Source organism: Corvus kubaryi, unplaced genomic scaffold (assembly GCF_017639235.1).
Source record: "Corvus kubaryi isolate FWS band 111438036 unplaced genomic scaffold, C.kubaryi_AGA036_p1.0 37127, whole genome shotgun sequence".
Taxonomy (NCBI): domain Eukaryota; kingdom Metazoa; phylum Chordata; class Aves; order Passeriformes; family Corvidae; genus Corvus; species Corvus kubaryi.
In genome coordinates, this window is record NW_024581032.1 from 895,995 (window position 1) to 923,195 (window position 27,201).

Sequence of the window (27,201 nt, forward strand, 5' to 3'; positions counted from 1 at the left end):
TGCTTGTCCCTTCCTGTTGTGCACAGGGTGATTTGTAGGGGAAGGGCAAAAATAAAACGGGCTTACAGGCATGAATGCCTCATTGTCTCTGCCAACATCCAAATATTGCAAAATTTGAAAGAGACAGGATCTTGAAGGCTGGATCGGGTCCTGAATGGAGTTTACTTCCCAGATTTCGGTGGTAGAAGCATAAAATTGTCACCATCTAACAATGTTGTGAGTCATGATGGTGTAAAGTCCGTGACACCTCCCTCTCCTCCCTGTATGGGATGGTGCTGTGTGCAGCCACCACTGCCACTGTATGTTGCACAATCCCTTCTACTGTAACACTGGGTAGATATTGACAGGTGACTGCACTTTGCATTCACCACTTGCTTCCTTCTCCTTGCAAGACGTGCATGCAGAGCCCAAGATGAAGGTTGAGTTCGCTCCGCTGTCTCTGCCACTGCAGAGAAGGCTTCAGACAGCATCAGTGGTTCAATGGGTCTTCAGCTTCGTGGGTCTAGGTAAGAGACACCTCTTCTTCCTTTTTCTGAGAAGTCAGAGAAGCTTTCCATAGAATTGCAGTATTGGGTTGGAAGGGACCTTAAATATCATCCAGTTCCAATCCCCTGCCATGGGCAAGGACACCTTCCACTAGACTGGGTTGCTCCAAGCCCCATCCAACCTGGCCTTGAACAGGTCCCCAAGGGATGGGGCAGCCACAGCTTCCTTGAGCAATCTGTGCCAGTGTTTTTGGCTTCTTCTCACCACCTGATCAGAGCACGGTGGCACTAAGGAAGTGTATGGCTGCCTGCCTGTGCATGGGAATATTTACAGGTCTTATGCAGCATCTAAACCTGGGTGGGGTTTTCAGTTTCTCTTGCCCTTTAGGTTTAGAGTTTTCCTGGTTTAAGCTGTTGGTCTGCTTGGTGTTAGGGATGGGAAACAGAATTACCATGCTTGAGGAATGGTACCATAAGAAGAGCATTGAGGACTCTGCTTTGCAGCCCTGGGAACAGACACTTCACTTTTTACAGATGCCCCTGAACATTCGAAAAGGTTGTTTTTCAAAGAAAACCCAAACAGTTGAGGAAAAGACACACCAGCAAACGGAGATGCAGACAAACTCACTGCTTGGTGGATGGCATCAGGTGCTGATGGAAATGACACACATGCAGTTTTGGATAGGATGCACAGGGAAATAAAGAGATGGGAGACCCAGAAGTGCGTCATCAGAGAGTACAAACTGCCTGGAGACATTTAGAGCCCATCAGGCTGGAAGGTGGCATCCCAGTGTTTCCTAGCATTAGGGAAATAAAGAGATGGGAGTATCAGAGGCAGGTAATCATTGTAAAATGTCAGGGACCATCTGCAGCCCATCAGGAGCCAAGCTAAAAGGTAACATCACAGAGTTTCCCATTGTTATGCCAGTTGTGAATCTCAGATGGGATGTGCATAAAGCTCCTCATTTGTTGTGGCAATACAGTTGTTGACTAGCCCCAGAACATAGCAGGTCTTTGTGTGTATCCATTTCCTGGTACACAAACATCTCCAGAACTATACCTGCACAGAAAGCACAGGCTGTGCTTCTGAGTCCCACTTGGTTTCTGAGATGGGCCCTTCCAAATTCTGCCACAGACTTAAGTCTGAATGGCCACCTTTGCACCGGTATCTGATGGACCGGAGGACTGCACCATACTGGTCCAGATAGTGTAGCTCTTTAAATGTTTCTTGGTGTAGGATTGGTCCATGCTAAGTATCACTCTTCTGAACTACACATTAGCCCAGTTTGGGCAATTCCAGAGGCCAGGGGCCATTGCTGGTCACCGGGATGGGTGAAGCTACCTTTTTTTTGGAAGAGAAGTGCCAAACAGCCACCCTTGGCTGCCATTGTGTACTTGTGTTATAAACCCTGGGGGTCTCCCTGAGCAGAAGAGATGCCACCTGTGATCAACATTCCAGTGAAGAAGAGATGCCACCTGTGTTCAACCTTCTGCCACCAGAGAACACCTGTCAGGAGGAGACATGAATGTGTCCTGGCAAGAAAGATGGAGATCTGGCAAGAGCTGTGCAGCCTTGGACCCAGCTGGCCAAGATGGGACATTTTGGGGTGCTCCATGATTCCCTCTCTGTCCCTGCCACCTGCATTTCCTTCCACAGTACATGAATCAGTTGGGATGCAGTAGAGATGTGGTCGCAGTGCTAACAAGGGATCCAACAGCACATCCCCATTCCCAGCATGGATGCAGTTGGGGCTTATGGAGTTTTAACAGTATTTTCCAATAAAACAATTTGTACTTGAGGTTTTTTTCCTTCTTGGTATTGGGAGCAAACTGGCACTTGACTTTCCACAGATGAAAATTACTTCTGGAGCCAGCAGAATGACAGCAAATGGCCAGGAGGAAGGAATCCTCTACAGTTGTAGGAGTTACTTGCAACACAGGTTCTATCTCCTGCAGGGAAACGCAGCTTGCTCTGCATGGGGATGAGACCCAAACCCACTCCTCCTCCCATGGCTGACCTTCCAGAACTTATCTTCTTTCCCCAGAAGAATTTGATTTGTTGTTTGGGTGTTTTGGTGTGTTTTTGTGGGTTTGTTTGTTTCTGGTTTTGGTTTTAGTTTGGGGTCTTTTTGGTGATACAATCTGAAACCAAAAGCAGTTAAGAAATGCTCTTAAGAAGGGCATTAGAAAGGTGATAACAAAACCTTATGAAGCAATCCCAGCTGGTTTGGTTCATTTTACAAAGTTTCTTTGAGCCTGGAGCTTTCCACCCAAAATCTCCCAGTTAACAACTGCATAAGGTAGATGCTAAGAGATACCATTATTTTCATCGTGAGCTGCCAAGCACCCCTGGTTGCACTGTTATAACCCTCAGGCACAGAGCTCAGACCTTCCGTGGGCAGGATTTAGCTGCTGGCTGCTCCATTGTTTGGGAGACAGGCTTGTGCTTCTGCTGCCAGAAGAGGGCTTCTGAAAACACCCATTTGACCGCTGCACAGGTCTTCGACCAGAGATCCCAGCAGCACTGATTGCAGGCAGCTGTTGCTATGGTTGTGCAAATGCATCGCCTGAAAAGCCAAGCTCTGGGCAAGGGACTCATTCATTCCTGGCAGGATGGTGGGTGAGGGCAGCAGCTCGGCCTCAGTGCTGGCAAGGAGCTCTGCTCCAGCATCCCTTGCAACAGGCAGGCATTGTCTGCCCTGCCAGTTTTCCTGAGGATGTTCCTGACAAGAGCATGGAGACAAAAGGTTTCATTTTATTTCAGAGGCTGACAGCTGCTGTAGGAAGAGTTCAAGGTGTAAGAATGGGTTGCAGGGCATGGAGTGAGGACCCCATTGCCTCTCCAGTACATGATCCGAGTACTGACCAGTGCCCCCTCGTAATAGAGGGGAACCAGGCTACTGCAGAGAACTGAAATCAGCAGGCTGGTGCCCAAGCCTGCTGCACTGCTTCCTGCTGCCTCTCTCATTCCTACTCTCCACTGGGCATGGACGTCCATCCAGACACACCATGCAGAACCATGAGTGCAGGGCTGAACCATGGCAAACAAACCTAGTGCAGGGGCAGTAGACCTGGGCACGCTGCCTCTGCAGACCCAGCATAACAAACCCAGCCTTCAAACCCTTCGAGTCATTAGGATTGGCTTAAAGGGCAATGTGGTACCGGTGTGATCAGGCTTCCTTGGCAGCTAAGTGTAGTCCACAGTCTGCCCAGATCAGCTGTGCCCGAGGGTGCCGTATCAGTGTAGGTGGTCACTATCAGGGACTCCAGGCTGGCACTGGGGACCTCAGGAACATGCATCTTGGAAGCATTCAAGGCCAGGTTGGATGGGACTCTGAACAACCTGGTTTAGTGGAAGGTATCCCTGCCCATGGTGGGGCAGTTAGAACTGGATGGTCTTTAAGATCCCTCTAACCCAACACATTCTGTGATTCTGTGATGATTTTGCAAACCTTCCTGACAAGCGCAGTATGAATCTGACTCACTTTGTGGCTGTTGCGATAAAAAAAATCTCTTTCTGTGGGCTGCAGTTTTCCCTGTTTCAGGCTGAATGAACAAATTCTGGGTTAGCAGCACTTTGATGGGACATGGTCGCTGCTTAGACTTGGCCAGAAGAGTCCTCCATGTGCTTTGAAACCTGTGGCTTGTTTGGAACCCATGGCTCACTTGGACCCCATGGCATATTTGTGCTTTCTGTGATATGGCCATTTTTTTGTCCAGAGAGGGATTTGCAGCTCACAGCAAAACTACTCAGCATAAGAAACCCACTACTTCATTTTTGCTCTGAGCTTCTTTGAAGGAATCTATCCCAGGAAACCACTTGGCCTGTGAAAGAATACAAGTAAGCCATCAATTGATGTCTCTTTTCTTTGCTGAGTCCCATACAGCCATAGAGATGTGAGATGCTGAGTCCTGGACCATGAAAAGTTGCTGCAACCTTGCTCAACAAGTGCAGCGCAGAGTTCAAGACCATCCTATGAATGCTTCATCCAAAGCCAAATCTCACCATGGACAACCACAAAGAAACCTTCTTGCATCTGGACTGGTCAGAAAGTGCAAGATTTAGGGTCTGCACATGGCATTCCTTCTTGTCAAGGACCCTTTGGTTTTAGTTTTGGTTTGAAGCAGTCTCCACTTTCCATGACAGTGCAGACAGTGCAGCAGCTAATCTCAGCCCAGCCCAGAATTATCTGGCTATTTTCAGATAACAGAACTGATGCATCTGCAAAGACTTGCATGATGCCCTTAGCCCTGCTCTTACAGCCCTTGTCTGCCTTGAAAGGGCTCTGTGTAAGGGCTTAAGCCATTTTATAGCAATTTAGTATGTGCAATTGGACTATAGCACAAGAGTCCAGACCTGCAGAGGGAGGAGATGAGGATCACGCCTGTTTGCAACCTCACACCCAAACCTGCCCATTTCTTCTGAGCAGTGGGACTGGTGGTGGTGGACTCAACCTGGGGACCTGACATGGCTTTTGGGAAGCACTAATAGAGCTCTGTGGCAAATACTCTGCCACTGGTGGCCCAGAAAGTCTCAGTGTCCAGACAGTGCTACAGAGTGTCTCCTTCTCACCAAACTACAGACCATAAATAATCAGGTGCCTGCCTAAGGTTGGAATTGGTTTGGATGAAGATTTAACTGTACATTTTCTGGAACTTTCCTGTCTCTTTGGTCCCATCCACAGTAACTTTCAGACTGACAGTCCATTCTGGGACAGGAATGGGCTCCTTTCCCACAGAGCACCAAAAGGTTTTAAAAGGACACAAACCCCCCAAAACTTAAAATTGAATGAAGGTCACTGAGTGCAAATTCTGCTCTGAAAAAAAAAAAAAGGTGAATTGCAAATGAATTGAGGAAGAACTTAATAAGTATATAATTGCGAGATAAAGCATGGATTTGGACCAGAACTACTCCTTCACTTTGCAGAATGTACTTTGAGCTTTGCACAGTATGATAAAAAGAGAATTAGGCACTGCACAGTTTTGCAGCAGGCCTGACAACCTAACTCCCAGCTGTAGTAAAATTGTGTTTATTTATCATGTGGACCCTGGAGCTGCAGTTCATGTTCTATGCAATTCCTGAGAGCTATAAAGTCTATGTCTGAGGCATTTGAAAAAGAAGCATGAGCTGCAGGTTGAGGGAGGGGATTCTCCTCCTCTGTTCCACTTTTGTGAGACTCCAGTTGGAGCGAGTCCAGAGGAGGCCACAGAGATGCTCCAAGTGCTGGAGCCCCTCTTTTCTGAAGACAGGCTGGGAGTGCTGGGGGTGTTTAGCCTGAAGAAGAGAAGGCTCTGGGGAGACCTTAGAGCCTCTTCTAGTGCTAAAGAGGCTCTAAGGGAGCTGGAGAGGGACTTTTGACAAGGCTCTGGAATGACAGGACAAGGGGGAATGGCTTCCCACTGCCAGAGGGCAGGGTTAGAAGGGATATTGGGAAGATATTCTTGGCTCTGATGGTGGTGAGGCCCTGGCAACCACAGGTTGCCCAGAGAAGCTGTGAGTGCTGCATCCGTGGAAGTGTCTAAGGCCAGATTTGAGGGGACTTCTATGATTCCATTAAAAGTGTGGCACCAGGTGGGAGCAGTAGTTCTTTCTGACCTGCAGGATGCATTACAGGTTAGAACTGTTGCTTTGCAGAGAGCTGCAGGTTTTTTTCCACTGGAAAATTTGTAGTGCCTACCCAGGTGCCTGCTGCAGTGTCTCTACTTATAGGAAGACAAACAATCCCATTTCAGCTTTAAGGGGATTTAGGATCCTGTTAGATTATTGCACTTTTCCCCCCCATAGAGATTATTGGTTCTATCGTGACAGTGTTTTAAAAAGGGGCAAGGATTTGCTTTTCCATGCTTTGTAATCAGGGTGACTCATCACCAAAAAAGAAAAGCTACAAACATGATCCACTTATTTATCCATAAGTGAAAGCAAACAGGAGGTACACAAAGGTCTTAGATGAGAGCATCCTATTCCACTTCTCTGACAGGCCTTAGCTGAGATGAGGTGGAGAGAGCAGGTACGAGGGGATTCCCAAAGATGGAAAAGATGTCTCAGAGCATGAGGGTGTGGATGCATCTATATCACAGCTGAAGCTGAAGCTGAGCAGGGCATCTCCATCCTCATATCTTTCAGCCCTGGGTGGTGGATCTGTGATGAAGACCCAAAGTAGAACAAAATGTATAAAACATTATGTAACCCATGAGCTGGGGAGGGCAAAGGACTTGGATGAATCTTTGGGTATTTTTCAGCTCAGTCTTTCCCTTCACAAGCAATACTAAGGCTTCCAGAGGAACAGATGGAGAGGACACAGCTCTTCCCAGGCGCACATCTGCTTTACCAGGTGGCAGCTTGGTGGCTGATCATCACTTTCCAGTCTCTGCAGACAGTATTGGGCTTGAGTGGGATTTCATGTACCAAATGATGTTTGTTTGCACAAAGACTTTTCTTCTCTTGTTCCCATGCCAAAACATAGGGTATAAGGGAGGTGGGAGGTAGAGGTAAAAGCTGAGCACTAACTGGAGAAAGTCCCAAGTTATGGAAGTCTTAGAGAATGAAATAGAGCATTCTTATAAAATTCATGATGACATCGAGTTGAAAGAACTGAAAATCCTCTAGACTCCAAGATTAGAGTTGAGACTGAACCTGAGAAGTGGAGGAAAGGGTCCAAAATCAATAATAAAAAACTCAGTAAAGAGTAAAATCTTATCTATGTGTATAAATCATGGACACAACTAAAATAGGGAATCATTAGCTCAAGAAAAAGCTATTGGGGACTGTACAGGCTGGATATAGGACCCTTTTTGCTGCCATTGCAAAGTATCAGGTGTCATCAGGGGGTATTAACAGCAGTTTTGGAGTAAAACAAGGCCATTATCATTGCAGAGATTAGTCTGACTCCAGAGAAAAGCAAGACAGCAAAGGATAGAGAGCTGATCCATGAGAATGTGAATCCACTGTGAATGCAGTGAGATCCATCAGTCTTTTGGGAAGAGGGGGACATGGTGGCCTTTGGAAAAATTGGTGGTTGCTACAAGGCAGGTGCTTGGTGTCTTTTCAGGTTCCTGGGGAGGATAAAAAAGAAACCACCTCTGCATCAGAGGTTCCTTCACACTGACATATTCAGCAGCAAGCTCAGTGGAGGCTTGGGCTACATCCCAGGACCAAAATGCCTCTCCAAATGAACTATTCCTCTCCCAAAGTCCACCTAATCCAACTGCCAAGTCACTGCTGGCTTTTCTTTCAGCACAGTGCTGTACAGCTGCCTTCATCGCCCTCTTCTTCACTCGTTTTTGGCTGGTCAGTACCCTCTATGCTGCATGGTGGTTAATAGACAGGGAGAAACCCAGCAAGGGTGGGCGGCGGATCCACATCCTCCGGAACTGCATCATCTGGAGGTACATGAGGGACTATTTCCCCATCACGGTAAGTGCCACCGATCCATCGGCTCTTCAGTGTTTCAGGGACCAGCTTTGTCCTTGGAGTCTGGATACAGTCTGGGGTCAGCAGTCATAGCATGGGGTGCTAGAAGTTTAGTGTTGAAGGATAATCTTCCCAGCTCCCAGATTACTGGAAGACACAGTAAAAAATGGGGATCACCATGTTCACAAACCACATCCTTCAATCATCTGTCTTTTCCACACCTATTTAACCTTGCTGCATTACAGCTGTTAGGTAAATCTCACCTTTGTTTTCCATGTCTATATTGCAACATTCCTGCCCTTCAGGTTGTTCAGAATTTACCTATTTGGCACAGGGCCAAGTTTTAACCAAAATCAAGAGATCCTGGGTGTTCTGCAATGTCAGTATCCCCTTCTGCTGAGGAAGGGGATGGATGGGTAAATCTGTGTGTGCACTGAGCAGTCTCACAGAGCTGCTGTTCTCTTGAGAGGGGCTTCTGTGACATTCCCTGATTTACTTAATGCATGTGGCTGGCCTTTGCCCTTACTCTTTTATCTGGTGTCCCCTTGGCATGGTGTGGATGCATGGAGTAGCAGCAAGTCCTGCCTCAGAGCCATCACCATTTGGTACAAATCTGAGGAATGCAGCAGAAGAGCTCATGGGTTGTGCAAGGAAGAGAGCTTCAAGGGTAGATCAGGAAATGGGAATTTCTAAGGTAATTCCTTTAGAAACCCATTGCCTGTTGAGAGAACTCAGATGGGATGCACCCAGCTGGTCAGAAATCACCTGGAGTCAGAAGCTGGGTGCTGCAGTCCAGGATAATGAAGTCGGGAGCCCAAAAATCCAAAGAACCCACCAGCCCAAAAGAAAAAATAAGAACCCAGCCTGAGAGTCCATCCTGAATGGAGTAGGGCCTGGGATAAGGATTAAGGGGAGCCAGAGCTAAGTGAGGACCAGAGATGACATGCCCATCAGCTTTCCTGCTCAACCAGAAATGACCCTCTTCTCTGCTCTCATAAGATCCCACCTGGAATACTGTGCACAGGTCTGGTGCTCCCAACATAAGAAGGTTAAATGGCACTTCTGGGGCAAGTCCAGAGGAGGCCACGAAGTCAAAAAGGGGACTGGAGCACCTGTCCTATGGAGACAGCTGAGAAAATTGGGGCTGTTCATCCTGGAGAAGGTTGTATGGACACCTCACAGCACCTTCAAGTATCTGAAAAGGCCTTACAGAGAAGATGGAGAGAGACTGTTAATCAGAAACTATAGTGATGGAACAAGGGGGAATGGGTTCAAACTGTAAGGGAGTAGATTTAGATGGGATATTGGAAGAAATTCTTGGCTGTGAGGTTGGTGAGGCCATGGCACAGGTTGCCCAGAGAAGCTGTGACTGTGCCGTGCCTGGAAGTGTCCAAGGCCAGGTTAGACGGGCCTTGGAGCAACCTGGTCTAGTGGAAGGTGTCCATTCCCATGGCAGGGAGTGGAATGTTTTTAAGGCCCCTTTGATAGTGAAATCGGCCAGAAAATAAGCTTTCTAATACAATTTGAAGTGTTAGAAAGCAGGCATTCTTTATCTGTGCAGAACATATTACAGGGGTATCTCCTTTTATCTAATGTGTGTGATAAGGCTTTACAATAAGGTATTTATCCATTATAATCATACATGTTCATTAAAGCGTGTCTCCTAGCTAACACATAAATCATCACTTTTCCTAGAACTTATTTGCATGCCTCCTACTGGAAATCATTTTATGATCTTGGAGGATCCTCTAAAGGGATCTCTGGTGGTCCTATTCAGTGAATACTTCGATTTGAAAGGTGACCTTTCCTTGAAATTTTTCTTTAGGCATATGCTGTTGCTTCTTGTTACCTAACTTGCAAAAAAAAACCCACTGTAGTCCTCTTTATCTGTTCCTCCACTGGTAAGACGCATTTATCATCCAGCGTGCATACCTTTACATCCTTTTATGGGGTTTTTTGCTAATTAGGCTTTAAACTCTATTCAGCAACTTCAGGAGAACTGAAAATTTCTATTCTCTATGTTATTTATCACATTCCAACATTAATGCAATGATTTTTGTGACTGTAATAATTATATGCAAATATATATTCTGTAAATTATCTGCGGCCATAATCCACCACTTACGAAGTGTTGGACCAACATCTCTGCTGAAATTCAGCTGTCAGCTCAGCCCAGCAATGATCCTTCTCCTGTCCCTTTCTAATGGACATGGAACCCCGCTCCTGAATGCTTCACTGCATTCCGTGTCTCTCCTTTCTTCTAAGAGGACCACTAAGACCAGTAGAGGGAGCATGGTATGGGGTTTGGCTGCAGCTGCCTGGGGGAGGGCCGGGAGGGTTCTGTGGAGCCTTTCTCCCCATTTCTCTGGGAGAAAATAGAGGAAGTTCCACAAAAGGACAGCAGAAAAATTTAAAAAATATATAATATAGAGAGCATTATAACCAGGCAATCACATAATACTATTTCTCCAAGATATTTTTTCAGTCATAGAAACATGGAATCATAAAATGTTTTGGGTTGGAAGAGACCTCAATGAACATGCAGTTCTAACCCCCCTACCATGGTTAGGGACACCTTCCACTAGACCATGTTGCTCCAAGCCCTGCCCAACTTGGTCTTGAAAACTTCCAGGGATGGGGCAGCCACAGCTTCTCTGGACAACCTGTGCCATCAGCATCCTCACAGCCAAGGATTTCTGCCAAATATCCCATCTAACCCTGCTCTCTGGCAGTTTGAAGCCATCCCCATTTGTTCTGTCCCTCCAGGCCCTTGTCCAAAATCCCTCTCCATCTCTCTTTAAACCCCTTTAGGCACTGGCAGGGGCTCTAAGGTCTCACCTTTTCTTCTTCAGGCTGAACAACGCCACTTGCCCAAAGTCCCAGCACAAGGGGCACAAGGAAGTGAGATGTGGGGACACAGGCTGGGTTGGCATCCAGGACTCTGGGCTGTATTTGTGTGTAGATTGAGTTTGTTAAGCCCTGGAGAATTAGGCATTCTGGGAAGATTAAGTGTGCCTCCTAATCCTACCAGATCCCAGCAGCAAACATAGCATGGTCAAGTGTTTGGAGGCAGCATGTGCTGCCTGCTGTCTTATTTTAGGAAACAGCTTTAAACACGGCTTTTAAGGGATCCCTGTGCATGTTTGCTATCTTGGAAGCAAAGAGAGGTTGGGATGAGCATCTGTTCTCTGGGCAGTGTGAATTTGCAGTATGCTGCAGTACATGGAGCATGCCAGTGATGAGCTAGGCCACTGCAGTGTGTGCAAGGTGTGCCTTCTGCTGATACCACCCTTGCACAAGTACCACTTTGCTGTTGGATTTATCCCCCTTGGAACTGATTCCATTTCAATTAATGATTTGAGAATCAGAGCCAGGCAGGACCCAAATGAGCTTGAGTGTTTTCAAAAGGGGGATGAGAAAAACTGCAGTGAGAATCCAAGTCAGGGTCCAGTTCATTGCCCAGAGAAGTTATTTCTGCTTAATTTCTCTGCATTTAAAACCTACCTTTAAAAAAAAAAAAAGTGTGTGTGTATATATATATATATATTTTTTTTTTTTTTTTAAATATGCCCTCATTGTAGTCCTTCAATTGGCCTGGAATTGTTTCAAAATTGTGTAGATGTGGCACTTGGGGACATGGTTTAATGGTGGTCTTGTCAGTGCTGGGGTAATGGTTGGACTTGATGGTCTCAGAGGGCTTTTATGACCTAAATGAATCTATGATTCTTCAATTCCAATACATGGCTGAGCTCAGCTGCATTATAAAGTTGTGAAAAATACACCAAAAGGTGTAAAATTAATCTAGTTGGGCTAGAGTATGTCTGAACAGATGACCAGTGATGTCTGCTGTGTTGATGTTGCCTACAGAGTGATTTGGATGCTGTGGACTGCTCTATCTATGCTATGTTGAAAAACTAGTCAGTAATCTGTCTGCTGCTGCCCAAACCCTATCTCCGTGTTCACAATCCCTTCCTCATCATTTATCAGTGCATCTTTACGATGAAGAATACACCCAGCCTAACAGTAAAAACAAATTGCATCCTCTGGGCAAGTGAATGGACATTGTGGCTTTTTCTCCCCAGTCCCATCCTGTCCTGTCACCATCCTCCCTCATACAGCCATGGTGCTTTGGTAACCCCAGATGAGGAAGGTGAAACTGGAAAAGTGTAAGCATAATCTTGACAAGATCTATCTCTACCACAGTCCTCAAACAGAGGTCACCATATTTCTTGCTGACTGAAAATTGGGGCTGGATGCTTGGCTTAGGCAAGACATCTCACCTTTGGATCACAAAACCTGGGTTATGAGTCCATTCTAGCAGTAGGAAGTGAAAATTAACGTCTTGGGGGAAATTTTGGGGACTGTTGTGGTTTTTTAGGTTTCTCAGTTAATTTCTTCCCGTTGTTTTCAGGGAGACGCTAGAAGGGGGAGGGGGTGACTTTTTTGGGTGAATAGCCAGCGATCGAGACACAAAAAGAAGTCCCCTGGCATTCCAGTGGAGTTGTTGTGGGGTTGGGGAGTTTTTGGCTGGGGGATTGGGCTTTTCCGTTCAGGGTTTTTCGGGAGTTGTGGCGTGATGCCACGGTAAGTTGTGGACTCGGACCCGAGACTTGATGGGGGTGGGTCCTGCCTTCCTTCCATTCGGGGATTGAGGAGAGCGTGGTGCTGCGGGAGTTTGTGTATTCGGCTCCAGGACTTTGCTACGCTACAATTCGGCACCACGATCGAATCTGCCTGCTTTCCCTGCTTCTGCCAGCTGCTCCTTGTTAGTGCTGAGATCGAACCCTGAGTTTGCAAAAGGAGCAAGTTCCTTCCTTCCCTCCCGGCGCCGGCTGAGGGGATCACGGCATCTCTCTGCCTCGCTACAGCCGGCTGCGCCCCCTGCCGGCCGTGATCATAACTACACCATAGGGAAAAACTGTAGTTGGTGGGTTGGAAGCTTCTGCTATTGTACTGTGGTTTGTTCTGTCCTGATACATATATATATATATATATATATTCTAGTAAAGAACTGTTAGTCCTTTTTCTACTTTTTTTTTGCCTGAAAGCCCTGTAATTTTGAAATTAAAATAGCTTGGAGGGAGGGGTATTTTCTTCCTGTTCCAGGAAGGTTCCTGCCTTCCTTGGCAGACATTTGCCTTTTAACCCAAGACAGGGACATATTTTGTTTTCAGCTGCTGTCATCATTCAGAGCAACCCCAGTAGGGTTAATCATGCCGGCTTTATTCAGGGCAGCCTGGAAAGAACCTGCTGTACAGGAAAGGCCCCTGTGGTCTTTGCCACACTGTTTTCTCCCTGTGAAGAGCCACCAGGACATTTCTTACAAGCCTTGGGGTTATCTAAGTGCCAGCTGGACCTTGTTGTCTGCAGCAACCTCTGTCATTGTGCTTGTGGCCTTGGTGGTGTTACTGGTTTTATTGTTAGCATAACTAAAATGAATTATTGGAGAATTAGTTGAACCCTTGAAGCTGTAGTTTGGGAAGGCTCCATCCCGTGGCTCATTCATTCTCATCATTGCACAAACCGTGATGGAGGTTATTTGAATGTTTTGTTATTCTGGGGAATTACAAGGCACTGTAGAGGGGACTGTTCCAGTTCATGTGAACCAATCACTGCCAGGAATGTTTCGTTTCTTTTCACAGAAGAGTGGTATTATTTGTAACTGGGGACTTGTGTCATGGCCCATGACATTAAATACAATTTCTGATTTCCAGAGGTCTTGGCTGTTCCCTTTGCTTCCTTCTGTTGGCTGGAAGAGGGATTGTCAGGGAAAAAGAAAGTCATGGCCAAATGGCCCAAAGCCACCTTGCTATCCTTTTCTGAGAAACTTCTCTGTCCCATGTGTTGGCACTCTTCTGTTCTGGCGGGTCCTTAAGTAAGAGGGGGGCCATGGCTGTGATCTATTGGAGGACTGTCCCCCACCATCTGCACTGCTAATCCACTGGATAAAGGAAGTCCTACAAGAACAAGGGAGGACTTTGGACCTTCCATCCTTACCAAGCCTTTGGAGTGAGGGTGGTGAAGTCCCATCCAAACTCAATTTAAATCCACCTAGCTGGTCAGATTCTCCAATATTTGCTGCAAACGCAGCTCTGACATGGCATTGTGACACCAGGAGAAAACCCCAGGGCTCAAAGATCTCACTGTTTCCAGCTGCCCCTCTCAGACCTTCACCATTGCTGGGACCTGAAACCCACCCTCAGCAGCTGCTGGCAGTACTCAGATACTTGCCCTTCTTTTGGTCTCCCATTCAGACACCCTTGGATGGGTGACCTGCTTCTTTTCAGCTTGGCACAATTTGTCCTTCTTCAGATCTGGCTGAGTTTCTTGGATATCTTTGTTGGGCTTCTTCCCACAGAGAAACTGACTGCCTGTTTCATCCTGCAAGAGATGCTTTTGGGAGGTGCCCATGGAAAACTAGAGACCTGAGGATTTGTTTAGTACAAAGTTGAAAGGAGGTTTATCCCACTTAAGAGCAGATTACTGACAGTAACATCCACAGAAGCAGAGTTTGGGACCAGAGAAAGATAAAAAAGAGTAGCAATTCAATTTGGGAGACTTTAAATGAAGAAGGCAGGAGCTTGCTGATCAGCTCTCCTAACCTCTCCTCCTCCATCACATCCTCTTCTGCTCTCTGAATGACTGTGGGGGTAATGCCATGCTCCTCCCTCTCTCCCACCTCATGTTCGTTGATCCTTAAGGATGCAATGACATGGTACATCAGTGTCCTCCCTGACTACATGCCCCCTGACATGGTATGCACCATGCAGTGCTCCTACTCATTTCAACTTGACTTGATTAATTCCTCACTTAACAACTTTTTAACCCCTTCAGCCCTGCAGACAATGCATCTCCAGGGGTTTCTTGAGCACCCACCCTCCAAACCTTTAGACTCTGGGAGAATTTTATTTGAATCATAGAATCACAGAATGATTTTGGTTGGAAGGGACCTTAAAGATCATCTAGTTTTAACCCCCTGCCATGGGCAGGCATGCCATTCACTAGACCAGGTTGCTCCAAGCTCCATCCAACTTGGCCTTGAATATTTACAGGGATGGAGCATTCACAACTTTTTTGGGCAACCTGTGCCAGTGCCTCACTACCCCTTCCTCAAGCATTAGTGTACCAGCCTTAAACAGGGAATTGCCTATCCTCTGTCTTCCCATGGTTTGGGACAGGACAATCCAGTCAGTAGGGAACAACTAGGAGAACCCAGCCACATCTCAAGGGATGAATTAAATCATCCTGGTTAAACCAGTGCTGAACTCCTGGGCTGATAAAGTCACTCAGAAGCCCTAGCTCCAATTATCTTAATTCCACTCCAAAATTAATTAAAACTAAACCAAAACAAATATGAAATGAAGAGCACTTTAATACCTCATCAATATCATCAAATTAATAATCTATTTGGGATGCTAATGCCATTTAACTAATCCAGTTAAAAATAAATTTGGATTAATTTGCTTGAGACCCTCACTAGTACATGGGCTCTTATCAGAGCTCCTGTAAGTCTGCATATGCATTTCCCTAACACAGCTGACAGTGCATAGAGCAGGTCCCACCATGTCTCTTGGGGAGCTGAGGGAACTGGGGCAGAGTTTCACCCATGTCCTGGACCCACATTTGAGTAGACAGAATAAAGGGAGTTTTCTATTAGAGAGTACTCACTGCAAGCCCTGAAAAATTGTAGCTATCAAGCTATACTTCTCCATGATGAAGCATAAAATAGACCTCATCCTTCAAAATTTAAGTTCATTAAGTTCTTCACTGAAAGGGTTGTCCAGTCATGGCACAGGCTGTCCAACACAATGGTGGACTCCCCATTCCTGGAAACACTTAAAAGCCATGTGGATATGGCAGCTGGGGACATGGATTAGTGGTGGCCTTGGCAGTGCTGGCAGAGCGTTTGGACTCCATGATCTTAGAGAGCTTTTCCAACCTAAACAATTATGATTTGTTAGGAAGGCCAAGATCGTCCCACATCTGGGATCCAGAAGGCTTCATAGCACTTTTGAGAATGCATCATTACTGCTCATCAGCAGGCATCCTGACCATGCCAAGGGGAATCTCAAGGAAGTCAACAAACCCATGGCTCAGCTTGGAGAGCACAACCCTGAGCTGCTAACAGCTCATTTCTTTCAGACCACAGGTCATACACATTAACTTGGCATCTCAGACACCTCTGAGATGAGATACTGCTCTTAGCTCACCAGAAAAACCTTGGGTTTTTTCATGCTCATGCACACACCAGCTTGGTTGGACCCTTAAGTACTTAGACAACTATTATATGTTCAATTCATTCAGAAAGACCAGAATAGCAAGTGCCATCCAGAGGGTGTGGAAAAGACAGCTCATTCAAGGCAGGATGGAGGATAGTCCCACTCCTTGGCACCTCAAACCCAGCTCCATTAGGCAGTTCGGCTGGACAGCAGGAGAGGGAGGCTGTTCACAGTCACATTATTAACTTTCCTGGCAGTTTGGGAATGGAGACTGACCTCTGCCAGGTGGAGAGGGAAGAAGTGAGACAGTGGGAACAATCCAGAAGGGAGGATGGAGTTTCTGTGTGGAAGAGTTTCCAGAGGGAAAAGGGTAGTGTAGAGTCTAGACCTACAGTGTAAGAGACTTTGCCCAAGTCTCTCCTCTGCTACAGATTTCTTTCTTAGTCTTGTATAAGCTCTCTGGTTTCTCTGTGAGTTTTGGCCAAATCATCCAGATGTGAGCAGATATTGTGACAAACTGAGGACATTCTTTCCCCAGGGCTACTGCAGGGGACAGCTCTTGCAGAAACATTAACCAGATCCATCAAGTCTTGAGGGACTCAACTGCTACCCTCCAGCTGCCCATGGCTTAGGCAGAGAGTCAAAAATCACAGACTTATAAATACCAGGGTGACATTGGAAGAGAACTCTGGAGGTCAACATGCCCAACCCCCTGCTCAAGCAGGGCCACCCAGAGCCAGTTGCCCAGGACCATGTCTTATCACAGAATCACAAAATGGTTTGGGTTGGAAGGGGCCTTAAAACTCATTGGAACAAGGACACCTTCCACTAGACCAGGCTGCTCTAAGTCCCATCCAATGAACACTTCCAGGGATGGGGAAGCCACAGCTTCTCTGGGCAACCTGTGCCAGGGCCTCACCACCCTCATCATAAAAATACTTCTTCCTCATAGCTAGTCTTAATCTTCCCTCTCTTAGTTTAAAACCATTCTCCCTTGTCTTGTCACTCCAAGCACTGTCCTGTGTTCTTTGCTTTCCTGTCCTCCCTCCTCTTTCACTGCGAAGAGCACCAAGACAGCAGCTGATTGTTTCCTAGGGAGGGTTTTTACAGATGTGTGGTGTCTTAGCACAGGCGAACTCTCCCATCAAGGAAGTTTGCACAGTTCAGTGGCTGCTGTCTTGTGCCCCCCTCCGCGCTTCTTGTCTCCTTGCACATACACAGCCAGAAATGTAGCAGTTTCCAACATGCCTGAGCATCTTGCTTCCCTGCTTATAAATCAGTTGGAGATGAAAGGTTGTTTGGAAGGTGAAGATGAATGCAGGAAACATTGATGCAAGCTGAGATTATTCAAAATAGCAAATGGTAGCAGGGGCCTTGGGCATTTAGTGATTCAGCCATCTGCTTTTCTTCCTGCCTAGAGACCTCTGCATCTAGGCAGTGATGGGACTTTTGTTTGTCCATTCCCCTCATTAGGAGCAGGTGCTTGAATGGGCACATGTACAGTCAACAGTGCCTTCGGACAGGTGGAAAATGAGCCATGATGTAAGAAAGCAAAATACACTCTCATGATTAGCCTGCAGTTCTAGCTGCTTCTAGGAAAATACATGCACCATTAACTGCACCCTGAGTGCAGATTGGATCAGGGTGCTTGGAGGGGTGACACTGAAATGCATAGGGCTTTGGTTGTTCTTGAGCACAAGTGCCTTTGAGTTGTCTGGAAATGCATGGTGCCTCTGTGATAACAGAATCACAGAATTGTTTAGGTTGGAAAAGCCCTCTAAGACCATCGAGTCCAACTGTTGCCCAGCACTATCACAAACACCCACTTAACCATGTCCCCAAGTGCCACACCTACATATTTTTTGAACAATTTCAGGGATTGTGGTCCCACCACTTCCCTGGTCATCTTGTTTCAATGTCTGACCACCCTTTCAGGGAGGAAATGATGTGATGACTAACCTTGGAAAGGTTCATCCTCTGCTGCTGCTGTGAGCATCCTCAGCACCCACAGAAACAGTGCAGAGATGTTAGCATTCACTTTTGCCTGCTTCTGCCTGGGCTGTGCACATGCTGGCTGATATTGGCATGGCAAGGTCTTCTTGGTGCCAGAGCTGGAGGGTGGGTTTGTCACACCAGCTCCTCTCCCCTGGGCAGTCCATAACAAGTGTAATTAAGTTCAAATCCCAGTTGTTCCTTATCTCCCATTAACCATCCCCTCTTGTTCTGTGGTACCCATTCTCCCATGTAGTCTATCCCAGGCTTCAATGTCACTTTCAGATAGGCTGAGGATTTTAACAAGCTGCTTAGCCAGCCCTCAAGGGCTGGCCATGAGCTGCACTGTATCTGCAATCCATGCTGCCCATCCCTAAAATGCTGGACATGGGCATTTCCCGTTCCCTCCTCCTGCTAAAGTTGCTGCAGCCTTGGGCAGACATCCACTACTCTTTGATGGAGCTGGGCACCCAACACAGACACAAACAGCTGGCCTCCTGCAGGCTTTCCCCAGTAGGAAGAAAACCATCAGCTTCTCTGTTAGATGTCTGGGAATTAGATTTCAACTTACCATGTGTGAAAAACATCCTGGAATCACCTGGCACATGCTTCAGGACAGGATAAACCTTGGATCCACACCAAGCTGTTGGGTGGGACATGTGCTTATGCTGTGTAGTAGGTCTACCAGTGATTATGCACTTCCTCTGCTGTTCTGGTTGTGGGATCAAGAGGGATTGTGTGGAAAAAAATCATCCTTTTTTCACTTTTCCCCCCAAATTAGAAAATGTATTGGAGGACATCTTAAACAAAGTTGGTTCCCAACATCACCTAGACCAGTTCAAGGCAACATAAGGAACTGTGCCATTAGAAAAGTCATTTTAGGCCAATTGGTAGGAGGAGATGGAAATATGGGCAATGAAATACATCTCAGTGAAAAATGAGGGAGTTGTTCCAGTTGACCTTTTCCAACAGAAAGGCACGGTGGGTGCGAGGCACACCCCTCCAGGAATGCCTTATCTGCTCTCCATAGCCAGTGTTCCACCCTGCTGAGGTGACAGCACTAACTCTGGCCCCTTTTTGGCTTCATCCCTGGGTCTAGTTGATGAAGACAGCAGAGCTGGACCCTCGGCAGAACTACCTGGTGGGATTTCATCCCCATGGAGTCCTGGCAGCTGGAGCCTTTCTCAATTTCTGCACAGAGGCATCTGGCTTTTCCATGCTCTTCCCAGGCATCACCCCACATCTGATGATGCTTTCCCTGTGGTTTCGCATCCCATTCTTCAGGGACTATGTAATGAGTGGAGGTAAGGAACATGGGCCTCTGGCATGCAGTGGTATATGTGGGTGCTTTTTAGAGAAACACATAGTGAAGATACATGGGAAAGAGGAGTCAAGGGTCTGTTTTTCCCCATCTGGGGCCAATTGGATCCCATTCATGGACACAGCTATTAGAGATGGTAACCCAAAACCTTTGAAGTTAAAAATTGCCCTCCTCACTGTTATCTCTGTTGTTCAACTTCATAAATGGTCTCTGTGCTCAGGGCATCACTCTGCCAGCTGCTGTGTAACAGCAAAATGCAGAGCAAATTGTGAACAGAAACACTGAGAGCGGCAGGGCAGGGTGTTCCTGTATCTCTTTCCATAAAAATTATATTCAGGTTTGAAATTATGAGGAAAAAAACCCCCTCTTTTTCTGAAGCATCTGCTGCTTCCAGGGAAGTAGCATCCAGGGACAGAGGATGAAAATAGCAGCTCATGCTACTGCAATGGAGTGTGGCAGGGGAGGAAGATGTAGTGAAAAGGAATAGGAAAAGGGACAGGTAAAAATTAAATGGAGAGAGGCGAAAGGGAGTTTTGAGAGATTTTTGGACACTGGCAGAATGACCTCCATCTCTCAGTAGTGGGCTTGGCAATGGTCACTTCTCCAGATGAATGTGGGCAGAATTCAATAGGCTAAACATAGGCATCCTGTTCCATCTGATGTACCTTAGGGCATCCGTTACCCTGTTTTCCACATAAACTCTGGCTCCTGCTGCTGAAAAAATATTTACATAGAGAGTGAGAAATCCAAACAGTGAGATATATGAGATACTTATGACCCAGGTGAAGGCAGGTTTAATCACTGTAATGTGGGAGCTGGGTGCATAACTCAATTTCAGGTCAATTTAATCCATTTCACAATGAGGTTTTAATGTGCAAATGATTTCAGCCCCTGAAACAAGGATTGATTTTTTTTAAATAGTCAAAACAATGTTGCTTTGTCATTTCTGAATTAAAGATTTCTAACTTATTCAAGTAAACAACACCAAGGGACCAAATCCTTCATTAAATTCCACTTTAAATTAGCACCATCCACTGAAACGTGTGTTTTGACCTAAAGCAAATGTTTCTCTGACTTCAGAATTATTCAGAATTGGACACGGTCTCACTTGACAACAAACTGAAACAGATTTTTCCTAGGGCTCAAGTGCAGCTAGTTCTCAGTTTATTTTTTTCCTTATTTTTTCCCTCATTTCTCACTTCTGAGCCAGACAGCAAATGGATAATTTTGTACTCACCCAGCAGAGCTGTGGACAAATCCAGCACCTTTTAAGGGAGTTGGGCTGGGGTTATCAACTCTGAAAATAAACTATTTAGCACCTCTCCAGAGATGGATTATGGGGGAAAAAGGTTCAGAACAAACCACAGTCAGGTGTGTTTTACAGATGGGTTTTACTTTTAATTCCTCTCTGCTCTCCAGGCCTCATCCCCTCTGACAAGGAGAGTGCATCCTACGTGCTGCAGAAGCCAGGGGGTGGGAACTTGCTGGCCATCATTGTCGGTGGGGCACAGGAGGCACTGGATGCCCGGCCAGGATCCTTCACCTTGCTGCTGAAGAACAGGAAGGGATTTGTGCGCCTGGCCATCCAGCACGGGTGATGCAGGGGGTGGGGTCCAGGAGTGCTGAGGGAGGGGTGCTTGGCTCTGTGACTGATTAATGGGTGTTTCTGCTTTGGAGAGGAATGAAGGGGTTTTGGGATGGACTTTGCTAATCATGTCACCCTACTGGTTTTGACTCCCTGCAGCACCCCCCTGGTCCCTGCCTTTTCCTTTGGGGAGAATGATGTCTTTGACCAGGTGAAGAATCCCAAGGGTTCCTGGCTGCGGAGGATTCAGCACCGGCTCCAGAAGATCATGGGCATCTCCCTTCCCCTCTTCCACGCACGAGGCATCTTCCAGTACAGCTTTGGGCTGATACCGTACCGACGGCCCATCTGCACCGTGGGTGAGTCAATCCACAGAATTCTGACATGATGCCAGACACACTCAGGCTGGCCAAACTGGGGAAACAGGGTCAGTCCCAGAGTTGTGACATCCTCCTGCCAGGCTGAAGCATCATGCCAGAGAGCACGAGCAGTAGTGGGCTAGAAATGTGGTGCAAAGCAGCATCCCCAACTGTTCTCGTGTCACACTGGTTTGGCAATCTGGTTTGATCTCCTGACAGATCTCCAGTCATCTGGGTTGTGCTGGGAAGAGCCCCAGAGCAAATGTGGCCACCTCATCACTTCTGTGAGATACAGACAACCCCAACACCACAACATGGTGACAAAAACCACTCCAATAGGGTTGCGTTAAACATCTTCCAAGGCAGTTTTACAAACACAAGTAGGACTAGCAGGTCAAGGGAGAGGATTCTGCCCCTCTGCCCTACTCAGGTGAGACCCCCTCCTGCAGTGCTGCCTCCTGCTCTGGGGTAAGAGCATCAGAAGGATGGGGAGCTGCTGGAGTGAGTTCAGAGGAAGCCACCAAGATGCTCTAAGGGCTGGAGTGCCCCTGCTCTGGAGACAGGCTGGGAGAGCTGGGAATGTTCATCCTGGAAAAGAGAAGGCTCTGGGGAGACCTCAGAGCCCCTGCCAGTGCCTAAAGGGGCTCCAAGAAAGCTGAACAGGGGTTTTGGACAAGGGCCTGGAGTAACAGGATGGCAGGGTTAGATGAATGGGAAGAAATTTTTGGCTGTGAGGGCCTGGCACAGGTTGCCCAGAGAAGCTGTGGCTGCTCCGCTTCTCTGGAAGTGTTCAAGGGCAGGTGGGACAAGGCTTAGAGCAACCTGGTCTAGTGGAAGGTGTCCCTGCTCATGGCAGGGGGGTAGAATGAGGTGATCTTTAAGGTCACTACCAAGCCAAACTATCCTGTGGTTCTGTGAACACTGAAGCAGTTTGCAGGTTTGCTCAGTGTCCTGTGCAAACACATCTGCAAATCCAAACCTATTTGCATGTGAAATGAACTATTTTGACCAGAGACCATGTCTGTGGGAGACCAAATTTCAAGAAAATCTTTGGTTTTGAGTAAGTTTTTCGATGTCTCCATGCTTGGCCCACTAGCGTGGCTGATGCTCTGTGAATTAATGTAATTAAAAATGCTGTTTGGAATGGTTAGAGCTTACACCACTGATTAAGTTTGACAATCAGCAATTACTTCTAATTGTATTACAACCTGTTTGGATTGTCTCAATGGTGTTATGAGCTGTGTAGCATCACATGGACTCTTCATTAATTGGATGAAGAATAGCATTATAAGATGTTGAAACCCTCTGTCAGTTGACAAAAACAATTTGAGTAAGAGACCGGAGCAAGAGAGGTACCTCACGGATTTCTCTGACCCCTGCCAGGTACCTGGTCCTGCCCCTGGTAGCTCTGGGAGATGGAAAGGCTCTTCTAGTGATAGGAATCAAAATAATTAGATTTTCTGTCGAATAAAACATGATTTTAAGAAGATAAATAAGTGCTTGGTTCCTAATAAAAATCAGATGTTTAATAGAATCTTTAATCTGAGCAAAGTGGAAGCACCTCCACTGCAAGTGTATTTAAATAGTGTGGGGCTCCCTTGTTCCTCACCTTCCCCATTTGCAATGCAGATTCCCAGGGCCATGTGGAAACAGCTTGGAAAGCCCAACCTAAATATTATCCTGTCTTTATATTGTGTTTATCTGCAGCACATCTGAGATGTGAGAAGCAGATCTTGGGACTGCATTGGGATATACCACTTATTTCAAAAGACTACACAGAGGGTCTTTGACATTAACCAACTTTGTAGATGAGTAAACTGAGGCAAGGACCAGTGTGATCCTGGAGACCAAGAGCTTGGTCAGGATCTGAGCCACCATCCCTCCTTGGCTCTGCTATCTCCCAAGCTCCAGGAAATAACTGGCCATATTAACCTGTCCATCCTGGAGAGGCTGACCTCAGCTCTGTGCTAGGGTGAGCAGTGTTCAGACTGAATCCTCCTAACACCTGTGCTTCTTTTCCAGTTGGGAAGCCAATTCCAGTGCAGAAGAAGCACAGACCCTCTGAGGAAGAAGTTGATCAAGTCCATCAAAAATACCTAAATGAGTTGTCCAATCTCTTTGAGAAGCACAAAGCTAAATATAATGTCCCAGAGGACGGCCACCTGGAATTTATATAGAGTGCCTCAAGCAAGGTGAAACCATGGAGATCAAGCTCCAAGTTTCCCCTTTCTCTGGAATTACTTCACAAGCTCAACATACTCATAGTTAGCATATAGTCTGTATAGCACAGGGAAAAGAGCTTGATTTTCCAAGTATTTGCACGGGTGTAGAGCCAGGTTTTTAATTTTTTCTCCACGTAGGACACATAAAAGATATAAAAGAGAAGAAAAAAAAATCCCATTTGTGGTCAGCACAATTGAAACTCCCCAGCACAAAACTCGCACTTCCAGTCTGGCATGGATGCCAGTTTATACAGATATTTCCAGGCAGATCTGAAGTATTGAAATTATTTCCTTTGCATTATTTTCATTTTGAAATGGAAGAATGAGCCATAATTTGTGCTGAAGGCATATGGTTTTTAAAATATAATTCATCTAGATAAACAAATGAACATTGTTTGTTTGGTGCTTTTTATGTTTTTAATTGCTCTGGGCTCTTTTTTCTGAAGCACAGTTTATCAGAAAGGTCATATTCCTAGTATGATGCCAAGCACCCTCAGCAGAATGATGCCATAGCCCACTGGGGAAATAGAGATTAAATAAATTCCATTAGAAATATGTATTGGAACTATAAAATAGTTCTAATTATTGTAAAGAAACCAGAAGCCACTCTGGCAGTTATACTCGCACCACCTGAGCTGGGACTGAGGCCCCTTGGCAGCTTCACACTCCACACTCACACAGTCAGACTGGGCTTCCTTACTGGCTCAACCCCTGGTTTCCCATAGCACAGTCTCAGACATCCATATCGTTCAAATAATTTAATTGCGCAAGAACAAAATAACACCTTGGGGTGGGAGCCTCCAGAAGTGAGGAGGAATCTCCAAAACCAGAAACCCTCGGCTTATGTGCCCTTACTATCTGAGTGTGTGGGAAAGTCTGGGCTCTTCTTGCTGAGTCCCGGCATCCTGCAGTGTCTCAGAGCATCCATTTGCTTGGCTGTGCCACAGGTCCCTGTGCCCTTTTGTTGGGCAAAGGGTTGCCAGTAGCTTCTTGTCTCCACCTCTTGCCTCCAGAGCTCCATCTGCAGCTGTCACTGCAGCTGCCCCTGCGCTGCCTGCTCTGAATATGTTCTTAAACAATTAGTTTAAAAATATAAATAGAATTAAATTTATAAAGTCTGGGGACTCATCCAAAGGGTTCACCATACCTGGGCTCTAGGAGTCCTGCTTCCAATTTGATTAGTTTAATCCCAGACATCCCTGCACAGGAACACGACCAGTCACCAGCTATGGTAGCAGGGTCACTGTGCATTTTGTTCTACAAATGAGACCATTTTCTTAGGAAAGAGGACCAAGACATGGGGGAAGGCAGAAGTGATGTAGACTGGAAATATCCATTGAGGTTTGGGGGAGACACATTTGGCAGGTGATCAAGGCTTTAAATATCTGCTTCTTTTTGATATCCAGAACTTCATTAAACTCTGCACTTAATGGGATTTTGCAGTGTGGGAGTTTCAGGTGGCAGGAAGCCATCTGCTCAGTTCACCCTTACAGAGCCCTGATACTTTCATCCCTCCCTTCATTTCTTTCTCTTCCTCACATCCCATTCCCCACTTGTGAGGAGCCACCAAAAATCCTAGAGACCACACGCACTTCATTTTTGTTCCTGAAACTGCAAGAATTGCATTTAACAAGAAAAACTTGTTTAAAACTTGAAAACTCTGTCTCAACTGACAATACCAGGCCATCATTGGCGTTTGTTTCCTTTTCCTGCCTCCTGCCCTGACCAAGTTATTCCACCATATTCTTAATCTGAATGACCCACTGCAAATCCTTCCCATTCCCAGAAAACAAGCAGCAGCAAGGAAGAATTTAATGGAGCCCTGGTTAACATTGTAAACATTCCTGTAATCCCACACTTAATCCAGTCCAATAAACCAGGTCATATATGCTATGATTTCTTGCTTGCTTTCTATTTTTCTTTTTAGTTAAGGACAGAGGTGCCCAAGCAGGAGGAAGATTTTCTGCACCAGAAACAAAAAAAAATGTATCTCCCACCCTTTTCTCTTGGAGTTCATCACCATCCAAACTTTACCCTAGCTCCAGGTGTTTTTCTCTATCCTTTCTTCTGCCTTTCCTTTTACTGGCCATCCACCCACAGATCTCAGGAATGTTGCCATGGCCTTCTGGAAACATCCCAGTGGGGATCAGTGCCAGAGGGAAGCGATGGGTATGTCCCCAGGGTCACATCACAGTGTGCTGTGGGGATGGGGGAGGTCTCCAGAGGTGAGGACGAGGAGCTGATATTTTGATGCAAGGGGAAAAAGAGAGAAGGTGCTGCTGTTGGAATGGAAGTTAGCAGTGAGGGGAGGGAGAAGATTTCCAGAGATGTCAGATGAGTGGTTGAATCTGGTGATGTGTTGGGGGTGTAGGAAATGGAGAGGGGCAGGATGCAAAGTCATGGACAAGGATGGCAGATATTTGTAATGACAAGAGGGGTTTGGTCAGTAGAAAAGACTTCTACCGCACTGAGAAGCCATGTTAGAAGGTGTGCTCCCAATTGGCAATGGAGGCCTCGGTCTTATCCGCTCAGGGCTGTCACAGTGATACCTCCAGTGCCAGAGACACACCTGCTTGAGAGGTGGGCTGGCCTATCACCTTTCTGGCTTGTGATACCAGCCAGAAAGAGAGAAAAGGCAGAAAATGGGTGGTCAGGAAAAAATCCCAGGGAGGCATGGGAAGGAAGATGCTGGAGCTGTCTGAAAGTTGTTGCGGTGATCAAGGAGATCCAAAGGTGAAGAAAGACCACGGTGCTGGAGAGGAGTGGCCAGAGGAGAGTGTTGGCTGTACATAATTGGCTTTCTTTAAGGTCAGTTTTATCTCACAGACTGGAAAACAGACTTGATTCCTCAGGAACCTATATAACCCAGGAGGGAAAGGTCAGTGCCTGGGCTTGTATTAAATATAACATTAAGAACTTTAATTCATAGGCATCCTTACAGCCAGGACTATTTAGGGGGCTCAGCACAATGAGAGGTCCCATCTCAAGAAGCCAGAGCTGTCTCTGAGAGAAACACTGTAACTCAAAAAGCTTTTGTGCCATTTCAGCCTCACACAGAGCTGTCTGCAGGATTAAAACTCCTCTGATGCTACACAAGGCAGGAGAAGCCTAAAGAAAAGTGTTCAAATCAACCAAACCAAACAGTGTTTAGGTTTGAACGCTTTAGCTTGGAACTGGCTCAATTGCAGGCACCTCCAAGGCACCCTCAATTTAGGGACCTCCGAGCTGTCACCTCAATATAAGGACCACTTAAAGCTAAAACAACACTCTATGTTTCCTTCCAGCATGTCCACTCCCTACTTACACAGCTGGCTTTGATCTGAGAAACAAGCTCAAGGAGAAGAGATATATCCAATTGCCTTTCTTGCAGAAATTTCAAATGTCACCCTTTTTGGGACTTACATGGAAATTCTAAAGAAAATACAGTAAGAAATAAAAGTGTGGTGATTCGGTATTCCCCTTCTGCCTGTCACTTCCTCCCACCTCTTCCCTCCTGATCTCTCCTGTATTTCTGTTGTCAGAGGCTCTAATCTGGATTTGCCTTACTTAGCAGGTTCAGATCATGAGGCTCAGAAGAAAACCTCTGATGACTGATGTAGCGGGTTCA

The 27,201-nt window shown here is 46.3% G+C and overlaps 1 protein-coding gene across 1 annotated transcript; it reads left to right on the plus strand.

The window, feature by feature from the left end:
• Nucleotides 1–336: 336 nt before the first annotated feature.
• MOGAT2 (monoacylglycerol O-acyltransferase 2) lies at nucleotides 337–24,057 on the plus strand. Its single transcript, XM_042021197.1, has 6 exons — nucleotides 337–506; nucleotides 7,721–7,899; nucleotides 19,207–19,411; nucleotides 20,848–21,022; nucleotides 21,173–21,372; nucleotides 23,395–24,057. The coding sequence occupies exons 1-6, from the start codon at nucleotides 413–415 to the stop codon at nucleotides 23,547–23,549; spliced, it is 1,008 nt and encodes a 335-aa protein (XP_041877131.1). The 5' UTR covers nucleotides 337–412; the 3' UTR covers nucleotides 23,550–24,057.
• Nucleotides 24,058–27,201: the final 3,144 nt, after the last annotated feature.